At 32.2% G+C, this 23299-nt stretch overlaps 1 protein-coding gene across 1 annotated transcript in view; it reads left to right on the forward strand.

Moving 5' to 3' along the window:
- The window catches only part of Dop1R2 (dopamine receptor 2), a 421695-nt gene that overhangs the window by 366218 nt on the left and 32178 nt on the right, over positions 1-23299 (forward strand). Inside the window, exon 2 of the mRNA XM_089640588.1 lies at positions 21325-21409. Within this exon, the coding sequence (XP_089496714.1) occupies positions 21325-21409 (85 nt within the window). The remainder of the gene's footprint in view (positions 1-21324; positions 21410-23299) is intronic.

Raw genomic sequence — 23299 nt, forward strand, 5'->3', positions numbered from 1 at the left:
TATTTTACATTCTTCTTATATTTTAATCAATAGATATTTACCTGGAAACTTTGATCAAGCCGCAAAATGATGTAAGTAAGAAAAATACAATTTTTTAACCTGGCCAATAGACTTTTTTTAGTTTATATACAGATTCAAATTCTAGAATTCTCCAACAGTTACAGCAAAGTCTAATTCAATTTACTGTTTATTATCAATTTGAAAACCAAATATAAACAATTTTACAAATATTACATGATTTATACAAAAACTTAAAAACCCAAAGTTAGTATTCCTCAAACAATATTAAAACAACAAAAAACAGTAACAGGCAAATTGAGAATTTAAATGTTTTTTAATCTTATTTCGTGTATTCGAGTAAACAGTGATATTTATTATAATTCAAACCCTCGTTGTTTTATATAGAAAAATAAACCAACCCGTCTTTAAGGAGAGATTTTAAAATAATAATCCCACGTCAAATAAAAATTCTGTTTTTAACATTTTTCCCTATTCTGCGTAATTCTGCCGGCTTTATTACAATCTTTAAAAAAAGATAAATGATGTGTTATTACGAGTATCAAAAAAAAATAAGTCTATTTTACTTTCATTTTCACTTCCTTCTTAAAAAAAATATTTCATGTTGTTATACATATATGCCAGGCGTCCCGTGACGTATATTTTTTTCTTCTTTTATCTGACCCTATTTTAAGTTCTTAGTTTGGATTTAATTTTTTTTAAAGAAGAAAAAACCAATTTCAATGTTATTACGTCGTCAAATTTACGTATTTCGATCGAAATAGTTATTAAAATGCATTGTTTTCCGTTCCGGTAGCTGGTGCAGTTGTTTTTTCTTTGTTATTAACCTAGTTCAAAGTATTTTTAAAATAATTTATGCAAAGTGTGTCTAGTAATTTTGGATATTACCCAACTTATTAAAAATAGTACAAAGTTCTTTAAAATCAAAACCACAACTTTTGATACTCCATTTACATTTGTACGGGTATTTTCACTTTACTTTTGTCTTCACAAATGAGAGTATATTCGTAGTAATAAATATGTAATGTTTAAAAAATAAATCAAACCGTAAAAAAGTTTTTTTTTTTCAATATATGTAATACATCTATTTCATCTCTTGGGCCGGCTAATAGCAAAGTTCAGATAAATAAATAAAATGGTTTGACTGAGGATTTAACCTTCCTCTCCAGGAACTAGAATTAACACCGCTAACACTCAAGCCAAATCCAATTTTAATAGTACCGACATATATTTCGTACATTAACTGCTGATTTTTTTTAAATATTTGATATTAATTATTTGAATGATGTTTTTCAACACATGTTTATAGAAGAAGATGAATGCATTGTCTTTGAAAATGAGTCGACATGCCGATTTTTAGCTTGATTGGATGTCCATAAGTGGATTAATTTCCACTTGCAAGATTCCAATCCATTTTATCAAGAAAATAAAATAGAAAATCAAATTTTTTGTTTTGAATAAAAATGTATTTAGAACATCACCTATTTATTCGATTGAAAAATCCCCTGTTAGCGAGGCAAAACTTAATACCCATCGAGTTAAGAGTTCAACATCAAGAGGTCAATAAAAAAAGAAAAACCTTCAATGTGCTGTGCAGCCAACCGTCATAAGCCTTAAGCCCGGAATTCATGGGCAAGCTCTGTAAAGCAAAAATTGAATTATTTTGAGCACTTTCTCTTACGATTGTTTACTTTGTTTCATTTCACTATTTACTTTAATGGATTCCAACAAAGTCCGACTCCTTAATTAAAAGATTGACTTACAACAGTAACGTGCGCAGTGTTTTCATGAAAAAGTGAAGTAAAGGGTTTTTAAATTGTTAGTTTTTGATTAATATTAACATACCTATTTATTATTTATTTCAAGCCTATTAAGGCTTTTACATACATATAAAAATAAAAATATTGAAGAAATTGTACACGCAAATAGTGCAGGAAACGAATATTTAAAACAATTGCACAAAAATAAATATAAAGTCAAAATATCACTGAACTTGTTCCACACAGCATGCAGGCACAAAACATAAAAAATGCAAAATATTTTTTTCCTTTCACGACAAAGTTATTATGTGTTAGTCAAATTAAATACCTCTATTAAAATATTCCACTACTTGATGAAAAAAACTTCAATAAGGTATGCTTATATATTGAAATTGATGTACTAAATATATCAACAACATGGTAGTATTTGTTTCCTGGCTGTTGAATCCGTCGCATAGGAGTGTAGTGTTGGGAAATTTATGTAGAATTGCTACAATAATACATCAGTATATATCTATATATAATAAATCAGGGGTATCAAACATTGAATGAATGATTTTATACAAACAGGTTAAATCGGAAATGATTCTGCGATCAGATAATTTTATTAAATTTAATGAACAAAGTACGTTATCGTAATTTAGGCATTCTCTAGGAATGCACATTTTAAAATTAACATATCTTAAAAAATTTATTTAGGATTCTTTCAATCGCATGTGGAATTGTATTCTGTATGACTCCTTACTAGTGACATATATAATGTTTAGTATTTACATTTTTGAAATCACTAGATAATTTTAAAATAAAGCCCAACATTTTCAAAGCTTTATTGGTTATTATTTCGATATGCTTGATAAAGTTGAGTTTCGTGTCAAACCAAATACCTAAGTCGTTAATTTCCGAGACAGATACTAACGACATATTGTTAATGGAATAATCAAAAAATATTCTGTATTCGATTAAACCTCATAATTTGACATTTGCTTATGTTAAGTTGCAAGCGGTTATAATGACACCATATAATAAATCTCAATAAGTTATTTGACAATATATGTCAATCGTTAATGTTTCTGATGGCTTTGAATAATTTCAGGTGTTCTGCAAACATTAATACTTGAACATCATTGAAAATATATAACACATCATTAACAAATATTATTGTTAACAAAATAATATTTCAATGGAAATTGCTTTGTCTGCCTCACTAGGAGAATTCTAGTTTTATAGAATTCAGTACGGGAATTTCAATGTTTTTTTTTCGAATGTTTTGGGCGCCATTTTTTTTAAAAGTTAGGTTGAGTTTTATTACGGACATTTTTCAATGTGTTGTTAAGTTTTTAATTGTTTTTTTCTTCGAATCCCAAATGCCCAATGCAATTTCTGTATAAACGTGCCGGTTTCGTACACGCTATTCAAGTAATGTACTTTATGAATGTATTAGTATTTATTACATAACGTTTTTAATACATTCAAAATTTATTTTTCGTCTTGTTTCTTGGTTACACAATTACGCATCATTCAGCCTTAAGTTCTTAGAAATTTACTATGATTTTTGGTGCATCAAAGTAAACAATTTTTACTCAATAATTTTATTTTTCTCTAATGAAGTATAAGAAATTCTCAATGTTATAGTAATGTAGTTATTCTAATGTGTAATGTTTATCATTTTGTTATTTAATATTTTTTAATAACAAGTTTTAAGCTATTTCATTAAGGCTGGCCGCATCCATACGTTTTTCGTATTCGATTTCCGAATTCGTTTTCCGTATTCGGACATCCGAATGCACGGAATCAGTAGAAAATACATTAACTGCCGCACACGTTCGTTTTAGTTCCGAACGGAACAAATTCCTTACGCACGTTCCGAATGCGAGCCGGCGCGTTCGGAGAAACCGAATGGAAAAAACCTAATGACGTCATGTGGAACGCAGCTATTGCATACAGTTTGTTTGTGCCGACGCAAACGTACGGAAATTTCCGTTCGTAATTCAGTGTTGCCAACGGATCTTGACCTAATATCGCCGTTTCTCATACATAAGGTAGCGTAAAGTAGCCGAATTTTTGCTGTTAGGTGGGACATGTTTAAAATTGATGTTTTTACGTGAAAATAAAAATTTCGTGGGGGGGGGGTGGCTAGAGAATTTCAAAAAAATAAAATTTGTCCCCAGAAAAATAAATTTCATGGGGGGATGGGGGGGGGGTGGCTAGAGAATTTCGGGACATGTTTAAAATTGATGTTTTTGAAGTAGCTTAATTTAGATTTAGTAGCCTTTTAGATTTTTTCGGCGCCGATTCTCGCTCTGTGTAGCCTAAATGGCGATATATCGCCCTTGTTGGCAACACTGGTACTGACGTTTATAAATTCCGAATGAAGAAAAACGAACGTTTGCGCTAGTCTCACGGAATTCCGAATACGGAAGACGAATTCGGAAATCGAATACGGAAAACGTATGTATGCGGCCAGCCTTACACCCAAGTTATTGTATAAGTATTATTATAAATGGAATATTAATACAGCATTGTGTATTATACAAACACAGTTTATTTAAATCCCGAAACTGTTGCCGCTTTTACATGAAACCACCCACGTCACTGCCTTTGAAAGTAGCATTATTTAAAATACTATTATTTCAATCCGAGAAAATATTCATTATAGCCCATGAAAGAATATAACTGTTAATTAAATAATGACTTATTTAACGTTTTCGCCTTTTGTGAGGCATTCCATCCATTCTTTGTGTGGAGTTCAGAATAACAAGAGCGTCCCGAGTCTTGTAATAAAAAAACTCCAGTATAAAATAATCGTAACAACTTTGGCAGCCTCCTTGTTCAAGGGGTAAAGCTCTCGACTAGCAAGCCGAAGGTCACAGGTTCAAATCCCGGAGTGCGCATGTAAATTTCATTCGATTAATTTGTGTTATTTCACAATTTATTCATTTAAAATAATATATAGTCTACAGAAGACAATCGCAGTGTCGCCCTGGTGTAAGACCACCGCATTGAAATGTTGCTGTAAATGGCTTCGGCCGTGTTTGGTGACCAGATCTGAATAGCAAGATACTCCCCCACCGTCATCTTACCCATCTCTTTCCCCTCCCCACTACCTTCAGCCTCATAACATACATCAATTGGGGATTCCATAGTCAATAACCAAAATAATTAAAATAGATCAAGAAACGCCGAATCTGAATAGTATAAATAAATTTTATTATGTTTACGATTAACAAAATTGTTATATAAAAGATCAAAACGCCTTGCGATTGGTCATTACTTATCATTGAATACCTCTATGGATCTATGTGAAAAATCAATTTTGTTCAGAGGAAGCAATAAACAGCATCATACCTTCATATTGAAAAAAATAACAACACAGTTTTAATTGCTTACTATATGTATTGGAAAAAAGTTATTTTTTGGCTACATAACAAGAATGATCTAACAACATTAGCGTTTAAATGATGTATAATAATAATAAATAATAATAATAATTGGATAATTTGTAGAGCGCCGTTTTTGTGAAAAATCACCTCAAGGGCGCTGTACAATTTATTTCCTAGGATCTACATTTGTTATTTAGAAAAGATACCAAAACATACTTACCTGGCAAGTCACTTCCGACAAACACACTTATATTAAAAAGTTTTATGCTTATAAAAGATAAAACTGCACGCATATATGTTACATAGTGCAATAAGGGTATACATGTCACATTTTCGAACATGTGATGTAAGAGATTTACTGAGACACTTTATTATGAAATAATTTCTGGTATTAAAAAAACCTCAGATAAAATATACATACATTTTTTTCTTTCTTCAGTGACGTGGTTATTACAATTATTAGGTATGCTTAGACCACCAAGCTAGGCACATGCCCGTATTGTGGTTTGTATTATAACATATATCATTTTATGTATAACATATATCCTTATTCCACATACCAATTTAGTCTATTTTAGTTCTTCCTCGTAGTTTCTCTCAACCTTAAGCACATTATTCTTCCAGTTGTATTTATTAGACATCCGTTTTTACCTTTTTGTAGGGCTCTAACAGCCATACAGAGATGATAGTTAGTTCAACCTTATGATGGTCCGCAATCTTGGGTAACAAACACTCTTATGCGCCTAATGCTAATTGATCACTATTCCATTGATTTTGGTCCAGTACCTGCCTAATGCTAATTGATCATCATTGTATCGCTTTTTGTCTAGTACCTACCTAATGCTAATGGATTATTATTCTATCGCTTTTTATCCAGTACCTGCCTATTAGTTATTGGTCACTATTCCATTGATTTTCGTCTAGTACCTACCTAATGCTAATTGATCATTATTCCATCGCTTCTTTGTGCAGTACCTGCTTAATGCTTATTGATCATTATTCCATCGCTTTTTTTCCAGTACCTGCACAATGCTTATTAATCACAATTCCATTGCTTTTTGTCCAGTACCTGCCCAATTCTTATTAATCACTATTCCATCGCTTTTTTGTCGAGTACCTGCCTAATGCTAATTGATCATTTTTCTATCGCTTTTTATCCAGTACTTGCCCAATACTTATTGGTCACTATTCCATTGTTTTTGTCCAGTACTTGCGTAATGGTAATTGATCATTATTCCTTCGCTTTTTGTCCAGTACCTGTCTAATGCTAATTGATCAATATTCCATCGCATTTTGACAGAATTTACTTCGCATAAATCATTATTCCTAGGAAAGTATTCAATTATTATTGAAATATGAAAATGCATTTTAATTATTATAATTTTCGAGGAGTTGTGACTTCTAGAATTTAGGGTTGACGAATTTGGTATATGATTATATCATATTTCAATCACTTTGAAATTCGACATTGTCCATCCAATAATTTTCATAAGTCCGCGATTTCTTGGTATCCGGAATAGAGTCAATATATCGGCAAGGTCTACGCGGTATTTATTAATAAATTACTTTATATTATGTTTTGCGAGAATTTCGAATATACCCTGTTTCATTTGATTAATGGAAAATTTGTAAATATGGAACACAATGGTTAATTAGCCGAAACCAAATACAAACAGCAGAGGAAAGAAAACCAGTATGACCACTTTGCCATGTAATCAAGTAGGTACCTACCTACATTTTTCGTGATTAAAATTTTAGAATTTTCACAAGTGTTTATTTTTTTGCAGTTATATATATACGCAGATGTAGTTTCACGACTTTTGTCGTAGAAAAATAAGTTAATTGGTTCTAGACACAGATTTCATGGATTCTAACCCAGCTAGGGTAAATAAAACGGGCTCCATGATTGAGGGGTAAGGTTCTTGACTACAAATCAGGAGGTTGCGTGTTCAAATCCCGTCGTGCATTTAACTTGTTGTACTTTTTCACATCTAATTCATTCAATACAACGTAATATATGCCTATATAGTACACTTGCGTCACCTTCCTGAGTGCAGAATACTATCAGTACCGCCGTGGTGAAAAACCACTAATCAGAATTAAAAAGTCACTTGAAATTGTTTCACCGTGTTTGGTGACTACGTTTGAATAGCCAAGCACTTCCCCATATTCGTATTTACACCCCAAATCCTACCCTCCCCGCTACCTTCAGCCTTACAAAGCCCAATTTTCGAAGTTCGAACGCTTTTCCGGTATTCGCATTTGATAAAAAATAACACATTTTAATTAAGAACCTTAATTTAACTTACAACCTTACCATAATACGAGTAATATAAATTTTTGCAAAAACTACAAGAAAGGGTAGGTGATTAAAGGTAGATTAAAATTAAAGCATCCCAATTTACGTAATTATCTGAGACTGAAGCGTGAGGGAGGAAACTAAATGTAACGAGGATAGTTAAAAAGTGTCCGGCTGTTCAGAAGTGATCGCCAAACATAGCTAAAGTCATATCAGGGCACGGTTCGATTCAGAATAAGAAACTGAGAGTATGTTTGGCTCTGAAACCAGCTGCAAATGTGTCTACTATATAATTAAGTTTAAACAAACACACAACATTAAAGTCAAACAGAAAACAAATTCTGTAAAATATTCTGTAAAACAAATTCTGTAAAATATTCGGTCACATCTAAGGATTGAATCAGCCTTGCAGGCAAAGTTGATGTGAACGAATCTTTTTCAGAATTTTACGTTTCAAATTTTTTGTTTGAAAGTTGTTAATATTATCTTCAATGATTAAATATTACAAGTTGAGGTTTTACTCAATTAGTTATGCTACTAAAGAAAATACAATATTTGAATTTTTGACAGAACGTGCTAAAAACCTTAACTGAGGCCCCTAATACCCAATTTGAACCGATTTCCAAGAAATTTATCGTTAACTCTTTAAGTTCCTAAGTTCCAAAAAAATATAAATATATTGTTTTTCTATATTTATATACATTCCTATATATATTTAAAAAAATTGTATATAATTAATATTTAATATGTTATAGGCATGAAAAAATTCACACTTTATCTTTAAATGCAACTATAGCATCTGTCGAGTAGTTTTTTCTCTATTTAAAACCAGTCGTGTTTTATCAAATATTTTCACCATTTTCGCTTAATTATTATCGTTTTATAATATTAGCTCGCTCTCTCTAACATTCGTATTTACATATCTCCCTTTCTAACCATCTTTGAACGCTTACTACGGGGCCTTTAGAGTTTCTGTAAAAGAGCGGAAAAGCCCAAGATAATTAATAATTATCAAAATAAACGAAAAAAACTAACAAAAATAAAAATAGCACAGATATAATAAGAAGACAAGAGTAAAGAAAAAAACAGATTAATAAAGTTATCGCGAATTAATTCATTTGCATTCAAAGAAAATGCATAACAAACAAATTAAAAACAATCTATTAGGTACCTATATCTAATATGAAAATTTAATGAGATAGCCTACACAATATTAAATTATTTTTTAATAGTAGGGGTACCAACTTATATATTTTTTTAATAGTAGGGGGGTACCAACTTGTACATTTTTAATAGTAGGGGTATCAAATTATACATTTGGAATATTTTATTTGAAATTTAGTATTACTAGGCAATTCTGTATTACCTGTCAATTACCACGATACTGCAAAATTACCTAGGTAATCCAAGATTCCATCACAATTATTTTGCTAGTGAAGCAATCTTACAATTTCCAAGCATGTAATAAGAGAAGAAGTAAGAACTTATTTCAACTGATAGTCCTTTAATCAGTGTTTAAATTGTATAAAACCTTGCAGGTTGCAGTAAAATCTTGCAATGTTGGCCTTGATTAGAATCGAAGCAAGTGTCGTATGAGAGGGAGTGGAAGTAGAGATTGCAATCCGAAATATCCGGATTTTTACAAATCCGGAAATTCGAATTACCCTCAATTTGGATTTTTAAATATGAAATTTGGATTATTTGAACTGCAATAACCTATGAAATTAACGCATCAAAAACAAGCAAATATACTTTTTTATTTGTCCTTTAAATTTTCTTACATTCCATGGAAGATTGGTACCTACATAATAAAATATTAAATTAAAAAATACGAGTAAAACATACCAATTTCGGTTATTGGTGTATGGGTAAGTAAGTAATTGGAAATATTTCTGCGTAGTACTTAGCATTATTTAAGTTCAATGAAATAATAATTTTCAAAATCGTAATTGCTAAAGCTATTTAGTTAGGTGCCAACATTATTGTATGAATTAATAATTCTTCATTCGAATCGTGTTTTTTTTCAAATGTGTGACAGATTCTTAGATGAATCAAAAGAGTAAAGATACGTTACTAAGACATAATTTGGCGGCCTGTTCGAATAGGCAACTTTTTTCTTTCGAAAGACTATGATCATATCTGTCTAATAAGTAATTAGAAACAAATGCATTAACATATCCGGGACCGTCAATGATTACACACAATTACATTTATTATAACATTATTTTTTTTAGTTGATTATATCTCAATTCCCATTGTTTATACCCGTTAGACATCCTTACAACTTATTTTCTGAATTATGCGTTCGATTCACGACGGAATTTAATTCTTTTCTTTAATTTCTTATTTAATTTGGTCCCTGTGTCTTTACAATGGTAAGTTACCCTCAGACGAACAATTCTACTTCGTACGTGAAATTCAATCAACCAAAGAAGTTCAGGAGAGGGGTTCCATGCTGTGAACGATTTTATTGAGAAAAAAATGACCCAGCACATATTTATCTTTATTTTAATGTGGTATTTTTTTAGGGATGATAACAAGGTACATATCATGTAAGAATACAAGATTTAGTACAAACGTATAATTCTTATTAAGAAAATTGCAATGGGGCACCTTTCTAATGAGTCTACAATTTTGGAAACAATGACGGGTTTTAATTTGTTTTTATCTTCTTTTTTAAATTATCAATAAAAAAATATCCGGATTGTGAGTTTCATGAAAATTGAAAATCCGGATTTGCCATCCCTAAGTGTGGGTGGGTGGGTTCCTCCCTCACAAAATTAAGGCCGCTTAAAGAGGTTCTGAGTCAAGTGCATACTTTAAATTTCTTCCCGGATAAAAGAAACTGCATTTCCCGTGTACTGATTTTTCACGGTGAATCGAGAATTACGAAATTGGATTCAACTGGATTGGACTTCAGGAAGCTGTATGGAATGATCAAACGAAATGAGGATTTGCTCCATAAACAGAGCTTTGACGTTGAACACAAAGAAAATGTTTGGAAATTTTCATATAAACATCAATTCGTGAAATTGAAGAAATCTTTTTTTTTAAATCTATACATATTATCAAAGTAGAGGTTGGCAAGTAGTTGACTACGCTTCATTTGACTATAATACAACTACGATCATCGGTACCTAGTACTGCCTATAAGCGTAGACCCAAGGTCCAGACAGACCGCCAAATTACGAAGTCAGTGGTGTAGCTATTTAAAATAGTCTAATCACTCTGTTTATTTAATACACTTGTTGTAAAACAACACAAAAACAGTAGTACCAATAACAATCGCCGCCATTGATGAATCGATAGCACTGATTCGATCACGATATATGTACTTCGAAATCCATCACACGCAAAGACTTTTACTGTAATCAGTCTCAACTTTTACCGGTGGGACTTCACAGTCGCCCATCCGCGTACAACATAAACATAAGTAATACGCAAAAAAATACAAATACAGAAATACCCACCATTATTTCCGTAATTTTTATCAAGAAAAAAGAAAACAGAATAGTTCCCTACTCATAATGCTAAATAACGATGAATGCACTCGTAGCTTATAAATTGTATTAGATTTATCCAACATTGACGGGCTGGCTAGTGTCTAGGGGTGCCAGCAACTGAAATCCTCTTGTCAGTTGTAAATCAATCACATTGCATTTGCGCGGGTAATCTTTTCCCGACTAAACAACTATTTGACATTTCGCCGAACTAAAATAAAAGTCGCTTCGATTGGACGAACTACGCTATTTCAGTTTTTGCACTTCCAACTGCATACATCGGGGGTGCTTTAGTGAAATGTAATTTACTAAATGGTGGCTAGGGGTACAAATTTGTGTTCGACTGGAAAAGGGAGATAAGTGAATGAATCATGTTTTGAGTTCAGAATCCAAAGCTCCAATTACATAATAGGAAAATACTATGTAGAATAGAGAGGTTTTTTGATACGTTTAACTTCAGTTATTTTATTGGAAAAAGGCAAATTTTAGGAACATAGAGATAAATGTATTCATCTCATTAGGACAATAATTTCTATCGCATCCAGAAATCGTGAAGATCAAACTAAAAATATTGCATTTATATGGCGCAGTTTAGTATAATTTTATTTCAAGTACGCTTTACATATCAAACTTAAAAACGATAATTTAGTATTAGTGGTAATGCTCTCAAAATTATACTTACAATGCGCCTTACCCAATACAGATCTAATAATATAACATCAAGTATCAACATGTTCGTTTTTTTGCGAGTTTTTGTGCAAATATGTTTCGGTGACAAAACGCTTGAATTTTGAAAACCATGTTGGTATTTCTCATCTTTTATTGATGATAGTAAAAGAAACATAAATTTTATACGGAAGTAAGATATCTGGAAAAAAATATAAGTTTTCCCCGGAATTTCCCGCTAAGATTATTATTTTATGAAAGTAATCGTGCGAATAGTGGCTCAGCGCTAAAATATTATTTTTAATGCGTTTTTATGCTGAAAATTTTGAGAAAAAACCTTTTGAGCAGCAACCTATTTTAGCGAAAATATTCTTCTTCGTCAATATAACTTTCTTAGATCTTAGATGTTGGTAAAAAAAACACGAATATTTAATTGTATATCAAGAATTACACATTCAGTGCTTTATGGTATATGTAATTAACCTTGTGTTGAACGGTATCTACTTAGTAATATATTTATACGGCTATTGTATGTTATAATAATGTTTTACTGTTAAAAATACATTCTATATCTGTCGTACTAAACATCGAAATTCAATACGAGTTTGGCCGGGTAATTCTTCACTTTTTTCTAACTTTGTTTCAAGGCTACCACGTTTTTTTATGAAAATATGAACTTTTTCTTTTGATCTACTCGAAAGATGGCGTGAAAACCTTTTCTTTATTCAAAATGTCAATCAAATTTAAAAAGCCAATGGCGTGAAAATATTAGAAAAGAGGCTTGAATGTCAGCCATGTCTCGAGAATGTCAGGACATAATCGTCAAAAGACCGTGTCATTAAACGCCTTTTCTAGGAATAGAACAGAATGTTGGGTAATGAAAGAAAATATAAAAGAAGCTTCTATCAAACATAATTGAAGGGATTCCCGGCATAATACTCGATTGCTCGTGCTACATCTTTTGCGTCTATGGAATATTTCTACCTTTTTCATCTCGTAGTTTTACAAAGTACTCTTAAATATTTGCGACTGAAATATTTTAGTGTTTGACGTGGCGTGTGTTTCACGTAGAAGATCTCACGTTTCATGGATGCTTGTTAAACTTCACACTAATATAAAATATTATATTTTATCTAACCGAGAAGGAATAAAATGAATTATATAACAGAAATCCACTAAAGGGTCTTTTGTTATAATTCGCCATTATAGCGGAAATACCTGAAATTGATGATTTATGAACCTGAAATTTGCATTTTTATAAATATCTCTGAAACGTTCACTAATGGTTTTTCTGTGTAAGCATTTCTCAGATTGAAACCTTTCCAGGCTGCAATGAATTATTTGTATTTTTAATTCAGTAGTACGATGTGATCCAAAGATATTAGAAGAACGAGATATGCTATTTTGGCCGCCGGACCGTAGCCGGAGTACTACCTAATTAGGGTACTTTGAACGGTATCGGGACGTGTACGCACAGAAATCTGTTCTATGTATTAGTGCGGATACCTTAGCGCAAGCGAAGATGTGCAGTAGTATTGGTGAACAAAACCGGCGACACTCGGCAAAACAATTCCACTCAGTACGAACTGCGCATAGCACATCTCGTTCTTCTAATATCTTTGATGTGATCCCACGCCACTTTCTTTCTATTTCACTGTACTCGGATCGAATTTTAAATTTAATTTACATTGAAGAACTTTGAACTCTAATAAATCAATAAAAAATATTTATCGATTATACAAAATAACCTCTCAGTTAAAAAGACATTTTCAGTTCTGAAAACTTAATTTTATTAACGTTGGGCAAAGGTGTAAAAGAATTTTGGTAATTTAATTTTAAAAAGAGGGAGACTTCACTGCTTATTTAAGCCATCAAAAAACTTTCAGTAATTGAATTTATCAAGTGAAACGCTCTACTCTGGCGTAATGACAGGGATGATTTTATGACAATAAATACATCCGAGGATTCTTTGTTTCATGATTTTTCCAGGAAGTATTTAAATTTGATTTTTTTTTAAACGTAAATAAATACAACTTGGCGATTGTAGATAGTTGAAAGTCTTCTCTGTTTTTTCAAACAACTTTTTTCCAAATGACTGAACTTTTTTTAAACTGTCTTTTAACTTTTTTTGTTCACAAGTTAGGTTTTCAGAAACTTTATATCTTTTTTCAAGGTATTTTTTTGCGCACATTTGTTGTTTGACCTCAGGATGGATAAATGTAAAGATATTAGATGTGTTTTTTTTTTTTTTTTTTTGTATTAGGCAATTCACCCTAAAGAGAGTGCTTTGTGCCGATTGGGTTAAGATATATGGTTAAACTGATGTGAATTATCTATAAGGGGACTGGACATATCATATATTAAAGTCATTCAAATCTATAAACTTATAAAGAATAGAATATACGCGAGAGTTGTTGAGAGACAGCAAATATGGAATACTAAGGGGAGACTGGTGGGTGATTTTAATAAGCAATCGATACATGCCCTTGAAAGAAGAATGGTTTTTACAATTGAAGAAGACACGGTCAAGAGTCTCATCCTCCACACCACACTGGCATAATGAACTTTCGAGTACCCGAATTTTAAACAAATGAGTTGCTATAGAGCAGTGGCCAATTCTCATTCTCGAGATACAGGAAATAAATCTTTTGGACTTTTTTATTCCGTGGAACCAGGGTTTACTTGGAATATGATTTTGTATTCCAGCATAGAAAGATCCAGTTTGAGTTTTCGTGATTGTCCAATTTTCTTCCCAGGAACGAGACATGTTGGATTTAAGAATAGAGAAGACGTCAGAGACAGGAATTTTAAAATCTAAAGGAATAGAACCAGATACAGTTCCAAGTTTAGCGAGAGAATCAGCTTGCTCGTTACCCTCAATTCCTAGATGGCCAGGCACCCAAACCAGTATTGTCTCAAACATAGATTCGTTTAAAGAATCGAGGATGTTTTTAATATTACAAATAACATAGTCTTCTGGACTTCGAACGATATTAGAGGAAATTTTTAATACTGCACTTAGAGAGTCAGTACACAGTAAGGCTCGACGAATATTGAGGAGTTGGATTTGAATTAAAGCTTGTTCAATTGCGAAGCATTCTGCAGTAAATATGGAAATTTCTTTAGGCAATTTATAAGACAGATTAACATTGAATTCAGGAATATATACCGATGCGCCACATTCTTTGTGGTCGGATTTGGAACCATCTGTGTATATGAGGGAAAATCCAGGAAACTTTGAAAATATAAAGTTTTTAAAATGTTCTTCAACATTTTGAAAGTTATTAGCTGATGATAAAATGTTCGTCCGGAAGTCAGAAATTATTACGTTTGGGATAAAATTAATAGCATTAAACGGGGTACTGTAAATAGGAAGGATTGGATCATCTTGTAGATTTTGAAGGTTAGAAGACAGAGATCTAAATGATAGAAAACTTTTTAATAAGAGAGGGAACCGATCTCTATCTATTACCCTCTTTCTGTTATTCAAAATACTGAACAAACGATCGAGACTCTGTTCCAATGAGTGACGCGATAAAGATAACGCTTTGAAGATATATCTATCCGCGAGGTATTGTCTTCTCAAAAATAAGGGAGGATCTACACATTCTATCTGAAGAGCATTAATTGGAGAAGATTGCATTGCCCCAATAATCATTCTGAGCCCTTTTGATTGGATTCTTTCAAGTTTCTTATCCAGATATTTAGGAAGTGGGTCGAAAAGAAATGTGCCATAATCCAAGTGACTTCGAACGAGGGAATTATACATTAGTTTAAGAGTAGTAGGATGGGATCCCCACCATACTCTGGAAACAGCTCGCATCATATTAAGCCCCTTTTCACACTTAGCAGAAACGTTCTGAATATGAGGGAGCCAGGAAAGCTTATGGTCTAAAAGCAGGCCAAGAAATTTTATTTACTTAACGATTTGAAGGGGGAAATTATCAAAAGAGACTGTAAAGTGAGGCAGTTTTCTTTTGCGAGTAAAAGCCACTACCTTGGTTTTAGAGGTAGCTAAATTCATTCCATTTGTCAACATCCAAACTTTAATATTATGTAAGGCCAAATTTAATTCCTTCGCAGCATGTGATAAATTTTTGTGAGATAAATATATGAGAAAATCGTCCGCAAAATAAAGTCGCTTAATAGACGAAGGGATTACAATGTCTAAATCACTAATATAAATATTAAATAATAATGGACTGATTACAGACCCCTGGGGTAGCCCTTTCCAAAGTTTGCGCTTCAATATGTTTGAGGAAGAGTGGATAATAATGGATCTGTCTGTTAGCAAGTTGATAATAAATTGAACTAATTTAATAGGGATTTTTATTTTAATTAATTTTTCCTTCAAAACATCAATTAATACATCGTCGTAAGCTGAAGAAAGATCTAGAAATGTGGCCAATGTACAAGAGTTAAGGGATTGAGAAATACGGATATCTGTTGTTAACAAACTTAAATTATCCATAGTAGATTTCTTTTTCCGAAAGCCGTATTGATTAGGAGGGATAATACTGTGATTTTCAACAAACCATTCTAATCTGTTCTTTATCAAATGTTCCACTACTTTAATTAAACACGACGAAAGAGCAATAGGACGATAGGATGAGACTTCGGACGGATTTTTCCCTGGTTTTAAAACCGGGAGGATTTTTTGAACTTTCCAGACATCCGGAATAAATCCTGTTTCAAACATGTTATTAATTAAGGATAAGAAATATTCAACCGACATGTCGGAGAATGCTTTAAAGAAGCTATATAATATTCCATCAGGACCCGGAGAAGAGTCAGAAAGAGATTTAATTACTCGTTTTAGTTCACTAACTAAGAAAGGAGAGTCTAGCCAGTTAGAGTGAGATGGATATGAAATAAAAGAGGGCATTTCTTCACATCTGGCAACTGAAGGAGGGGCAATCTTATCAGCAAAACCTATAATAATTTCCTCCGGAATATGTTTGGTACGCTCCGGAGCATATGACGAACCGAATTTTTTTAAATTAGTCCAAACAGATGACTGGGGAGTTTCAGGAGACAAGTTTTCACAAAATTTTCGCCATCCAGACCGCTTTTTATTTTTCAAAATACGTTTAGTTTCTGATTGGACGCGTTTTACTGATAAGAAATTTTCAAAAGACATGCATTTGCGGTAAATGGAAACTGCTTCTTTTCTAGAGTTAACAGCACGAGTGCATTCTTCGTCCCACCACGGAGTCGAATGTTTAGTTTTAATGTTAACTTTACGCTTTGGAATGGATTTTTCTGCTGCTTTTATAACTATACTAGGAAATAATTCACATTGAGTTCTGATGTTCCCAAGAGAAGATTTTACAGAGTGAACAAGAGAGTCTAATACAGAAGAAAAAAATCTCCAGTTCGCATCTTTCGTTTTAAATTTAAAATTATTGTTAATTGTAAAGGAATGCGAGGTGGTTAGATAGTGAAAGAGGATTATAATAGGGAAATGATCACTGGAAAGGGGGTCTTTAAGTATGTTCCAAGAACATTTACGTATCACCGAAGATGAACAGAGAGATAAATCAACAACACTTTTCCTTTGTTGAGGGGGGGTGAATCGGGTTGGAGATCCGTCGTTTAAAATACATAAATTATGGGAATCAATAAAATCTAAAAGATTACGGCCAGAACGATTCGTTAATTCACTACCCCAAGAGGTAGAATGAGCGTTAAAGTCGCCCAGTAACATATACGGGGGACGGATCTGAGACATAAATGATGACCATTCGTTTTCATCAAAAATAGTGGAGGGAGGGACATATATTGATAGTATTGTAATATCACATACAACAGCTGCTACTATCTGAAAATTGTTAGAGAGAGTATGAAACATGATTGGTTTGAAAGGGATAGAGTCGTGGATGATTAAGGCAGCGCCACCTTTACCATCCAGTCTATCATGTCTAAGACAATTATATCCCGAAATCTTAAATAGATACGAGGGTTTAAACCACGTTTCAGAAATAGCGGCAACTGAAATTTCATGTTCATCGAGTAATTTTACAAGTTCAAATTTATTACAGATTAGACTTCTGATATTCCACTGAAGAATTCTGTTCAGTTTCGGAGACATTAGGAAGACAGGATAGTAAAGATTTAATGCAATCGGCAGCGTTGGACGGTATATTATTGTTGTTTGAAAGAATAGAAATTAAGAGGGTAATTAAAGTCTGAATGAAAGCAGAATTTTCATTCACCACTTTCCCTAAATTAGGGGAAGATTGGGAACTATTTAAAGCACTCCCATTGAGTGTCTGAGATTTATAATTCCCATTTGGGTTAAACAAAATATCATTATGTTGATTTTTATCAATAGAAGCAATAAATTTTGGTTTTGGTTTTAGTGGTATAAAAATTGTTTCCCTGTGAGAAGATGATGGAGGAGATTTAGAGTAAGATAGATTGCAAGGAATTGAGGTAGATGTTACCTCTGCAAACGATTTTATTGCAGGTGGGAATAATTTTGATGCCTGGAAATAGGAAATGTTGTCTGAAGCCATTGATTGTTTAATATTCCTTTGTCTGGTCAATTCTGGACAGGCCACACTAACCGCTGTATGATTTCCCTTGCAGTTAATGCAACGCGGATCATTCGATGATTTTTGGCAAAGATCAAAGGGGTGGTCCTCTCCGCAATGAAAACAACGTGGAGGGGAACGACATATGGGTTTAGAGTGTCCGAAACGGCAGCAGTTAAAACACTGTATCGTCGGGAATTTATATACTTCCACAGGGAGTGCGTTGTAATAAATAAATACCCGAGATGGCAAAGTTTGGCCTTCAAAAGTAATAACAACCGATTGTGAGGGTTTCCATGTAGTGGTTCCATTAGATGTATCTTTGTAATTTAATCTACGTGCTTTTAAAACCTTAGGGGTCACTTGAGAATCATTAAGTGCATCAACAATTTCAGATTCTGAGAGATCGGTTGGTATACCTCTCACTCGGCCCATTCTAGTAAGGTTGTAAGTTGGAATATAAGCTTTAAATTTGTGGTGTGAAAGCGTATCAATTTTTTGGACAAATTCATTTGCAAAGTTTGCGGATTTAAATTCTAGGGATAACTTATAGCGGCCTTCCGGCTTAATAGATCCGTTAACTATGCCAAGGTTATTGTTTTTTGAACTAAAAATGAATTTCCCGAAATCCAGAGGATGAATAATTTTTCCTTGTTCAGTACTTTGGACATTGACAATGAATGGAGCCGAGGAGGATGGGGAATAACTTAGTTCAGTATTTTTAGATTCTGATAATATGGTATCCTTACGAATTTCCTTAGGGTTTGAGGTTTCATCGGATTGCGAAGGTTTAATTTTGGGAGGTACATTAAGACAGAGCGATGGTCTTCGTTTTCTGGAAGGGAGTATTATAGAAACATCCGATTCATACTCATCTCCAATATTAAATATGGACTCGGGGTCAGGAGGTCGATCTTCATCTTCCTCCATATTTATAAATTAATTAACAAAAAAAAACAATAATACAGTCTATTTGATTGACTGTACACACGAATTTCAAAACCTAAATATAACAAACAAATAATAGAAAACAAAAATGTAACAATAATTTCTTATCTGTACGAAGTCCGCGACAGCAGGTAGGCAATTCGTCAAACACAGAGCACGACTATCCACTACCGTAGTTCGATGACTAAATCATTAGATGTGTTCATTGAACAATTTAATAAAAAAAAATCAAATTAGAAACATGAAGTGAACATCGTGGTAAAAAAAGACGTCAAATTTATTTTCGCAATTATGATTAACCGTATAAATCTTCCTTTTTGGCCGCAATCAAAAACAGTAACTAATATCTTCTAAGAAACCCCGAAATTTTCCATATTCCTTTCCAAAGAATCTATTTAATCTTCTTCCAATTTCTTGAGTCAACTATATATTATAACATCCCACTGTAGTGGCAGATTCTGAACATATTTAGCGATACCCCCATAGTTTCTTGAATCTCTCATTTTTAATGGAAATCACTCGACACAAACATTATTTTCTCTTGTTTTTGTTGTTGTTGTTGTTGTTTTACACCCTTGGGCCTTTACTTATAAACTTTTTAACTTTATGCAACTGATAAACAAACCGTTTACCATCCACAAATGGTTTAGTAAAATTTGAAATACATTCATTAGTAAGAGGGTTTTTATTTATTTATTTTGAAAAGATACATAACATTTCAACTAGGAAGGTTTCTTATTATTATTTTTTTTTTAATTTTTTTATTATTTGTGTATTTAGACTATCTGGTCCCTTTGCATGTGTAGTTTTAAGACTGTTGATTATTTTTATGATCTCTTCTACAGTGGTTGGTTTAATTTCAAATGAAAAGGAGTTATTGTTTATTTTAATTTCCGACGCTAAAGAGTCTTCAGTTTTCCGAGTCTCTTTTAAAATATTTTTGCTAGTTTAAAGCCAACAGATGAAAAATATTGATTAATACGATACGCAATTATTGGAGGGTCAGTTAAAGTCAAATTTCCAATATTTAATTCATTCATAGATGTACAAGTATTTCGTTGAGTTTTTGTTATGTCTCTGAGAACATTCCATATGTTTTTGCTGGAATTATCCTTATCAAGTAAGGATTTATAATAACTCTCTTTACATTTACGAATAACGTTTTTGCATATATTTCGGTATCGGTCATAGTTTTGCTTATTAGTAACGTTCCGTGGGTCACTTTTAGCTATTTTATGAATATGGTTCCTTTTATGTATAGATTTAACAAGGCCGTTACTAATCTATGGATTGAGTTTTACTTTATTGTGTGAAATATGTTTTATTATTGTGTGTTTCGTTATATATGTATTGATTCCACCAATAAAATAGTTTAGCGCATAGTTAACTTCAGTTTCTTCATAATTATTCTTAGTTTTATTTATCATTAAATATGTTTTTTTTTCTTTACTTATTTCTTATGTTTCTATAAAATAGTATTTTTTAGTTCTTCTAAGTTATTTTTATTATTATTTCATGTATGATTTTTTCTCGCATACTTATGTTTCTATAAAATAGTATTTTTTAGTTCTTTTAAGTTATTTTTATTATTATTTCTTGTATGATTCATACTTGCATACTTATTTTCTGGTCTTTTAGGTTATTTTTATTATTATTTCATGTATGATTCATATAGCATACTTATGTATCTATAAAATATTATTTTTTGTTCTTTTATGTTATTTTTATTATTATTTCATGTATAACTACCACAACATGGGCATTAGCCTAGTATGGTAGTTAAAAAAGTGTCAAAATAGGTAACATGTAAAAATTTATTAAATAAAAATAAAAAAACAAAAAATAAAATATAATCTTAATTTTTTTGTATTAAGATCATCTAATTACGCATCATAATCGATAATTAATATGTGTTTTATTTTCTGTTTTTTGGGTGCTAAGTTTGGGATACTGATTGCTATGGTGCAGTGATGTACGTGTAGTCTGCATTACAAATGCATTTGAATTTTTTATGTTTCTGGTATAAATATGATTCAAACATGAGCTTGAATTACCTTGTACCCTAGTTGGAGAATTAATATTTGAAATAAAGTTACATTCCGCCATAGCACAATAGCTTTACAAGTTTAAAAAACAGTGAAAATACCGTGTTGAATTTCAACTAATATAAGATTATTATAATTTTAAATTATAACCTGTGCGTTTCCTTCTTTTCAGAGCCTTCTTGAGAATTCTCTGCGTGTGTTGTCCCCGAAGGGTTAGGCGGAAGTATCAACCAGCTCTGAGGTCCAAAGCATCACAGGTAATTAAACAAAAATACAAATACCTTAATAGACAGCAACATAAATAATTATGGTGTGCATAAAACATTTAAATTTCTATTTACAAATAAGGTATTCATATTTAATGGCATCACACAACACTTTATTATAATTATCTACACAAAGAAACCAAAACACACAACACAGTCATAAAACTCTCTTTTCTGTATTCTCTTATTCGCCATAATTTAAATTAAGAAAGTGTTAAATGGAATGGAAAAGCTTTTGGATATTTTAAATGCGAGCGAAAAACACTGGCCTATAAAAAATTCCTGTGTTAAGGAAAACAAAAACAATTTTTTGTGGTAATAGTGAAATATCATCATCAAATTATTTATTGAAAGTAAAACCACTATTATTATATTTTTCGATTAATTTTTACTACGAATCGGCTTACATTAAAAATAACAAAAAAAAATTATTTATTGTTATTGACGTCAGAAGAGATAGACCTGTCATAACCTCAGAAACCTAAAGAACCAGGAACGAAACAACGTTACAATCATTTAGGAGCCGGAGACTTCCAGCATGTCTTGAGTAAATATAGTGGATCCTGTGAGTACTTTTCGTTACTGGGTACAGTGAGTACAGTTAAAAAAAATACCTGTTACAAAATACTCACAAATATTTTAAACCTACCTGGGGATTGTAGTATCTGGGACTGGGGACGGAAAGTAATAAATACTGGGTATAAAATACTTACGAGTATTTTGTAACTGGTATTTTGAACTGGTATTTTTTACTTCGGGACCTGTGATATTTACAAATACTTAGGAACCAGGTGTACCCGGTGCTTTTACTGGGCACGATAAATACGCCTCTGCTCCAGAATAAACTGCGACCTGCGACATCATTTGTGCATTGACCGCCGGCGAGTGAACACCGAAATAACGAGATCTTCCACAGAAAAATAAAGTTCGATAAAGTAAGATAACGATTTGCAGCGCAACTCGTTGTGGGACTTTTCTGCGCTAGATAGCCGGCTAATACTGACAAATCGGTTTAAATAATACTAAAATAATATTCATATTACCAGAAATTTAGGCATGTGCCTTATGCACTTTAATAAAATACACAGCTAATTGTTTCTTTTGCTTTCGTAATGTTATGTATTCCTCCGTGTTATTTATTCACGGTAAAATTATTGTAACCTTAAAAAATTATAACTTTTTTTAATACATATCAATTTATTATGGCTACACACTTAGGTGCTTATGGATTATTGTAATTAAAGTATGTGTGAGATTTACAAAAATTAATTATATTTAAGAGGTTCTTACTATGGCATTAACACTCACGGCTATGTTGTGTGACTGGAGGCAGTGAAGACAAGTACCTGGCTAAGCAGATCTGATTACTAAACACGACTAAAATCATTTCAAGTAATCAGGGCGATACTGAGAGTATGTACTACGCAACAAAATTTTCGATCATGGAAACATGTGGAACTTTCTCGCAGGATTTGGAATTTGCAATTACGTGGATTACTGTTTCTAGCAATTCGCGCGCTATAATAAAAAATAATTCTCCATTTAAATTTTAGTTTTAATTTTATATATTCAGTAAAATTATAATTCAATTTAAATCATAATTCAATTTTTTACAAGTTCGGTTGTGGATTTATTATTACTCGTGATGCTGTTACGACTTCTGAAGGCATTATGACAGTTTGATAAAGCCTTCAGAAGGAGAAACAGCAGTCACGCGTTATAATAATTATATAGCCAGAACTCGGTTTTGAAAAAAAACGGTTGTTTTTTAAATTGAAAAATAATGGTTTTAAATATGTAAAAGAAAACATAAAACCAAAAAAAAATATTTTGTTTAGTTAAAGCTTAATTTAAAATAAATTATTTGTTTACTACATAAAA

This window comes from Hesperophylax consimilis, chromosome 15 (genome assembly GCF_061612785.1).
Source record: "Hesperophylax consimilis isolate HC1 chromosome 15, BYU_Hcon_1.0, whole genome shotgun sequence".
NCBI lineage: Eukaryota > Metazoa > Arthropoda > Insecta > Trichoptera > Limnephilidae > Hesperophylax > Hesperophylax consimilis.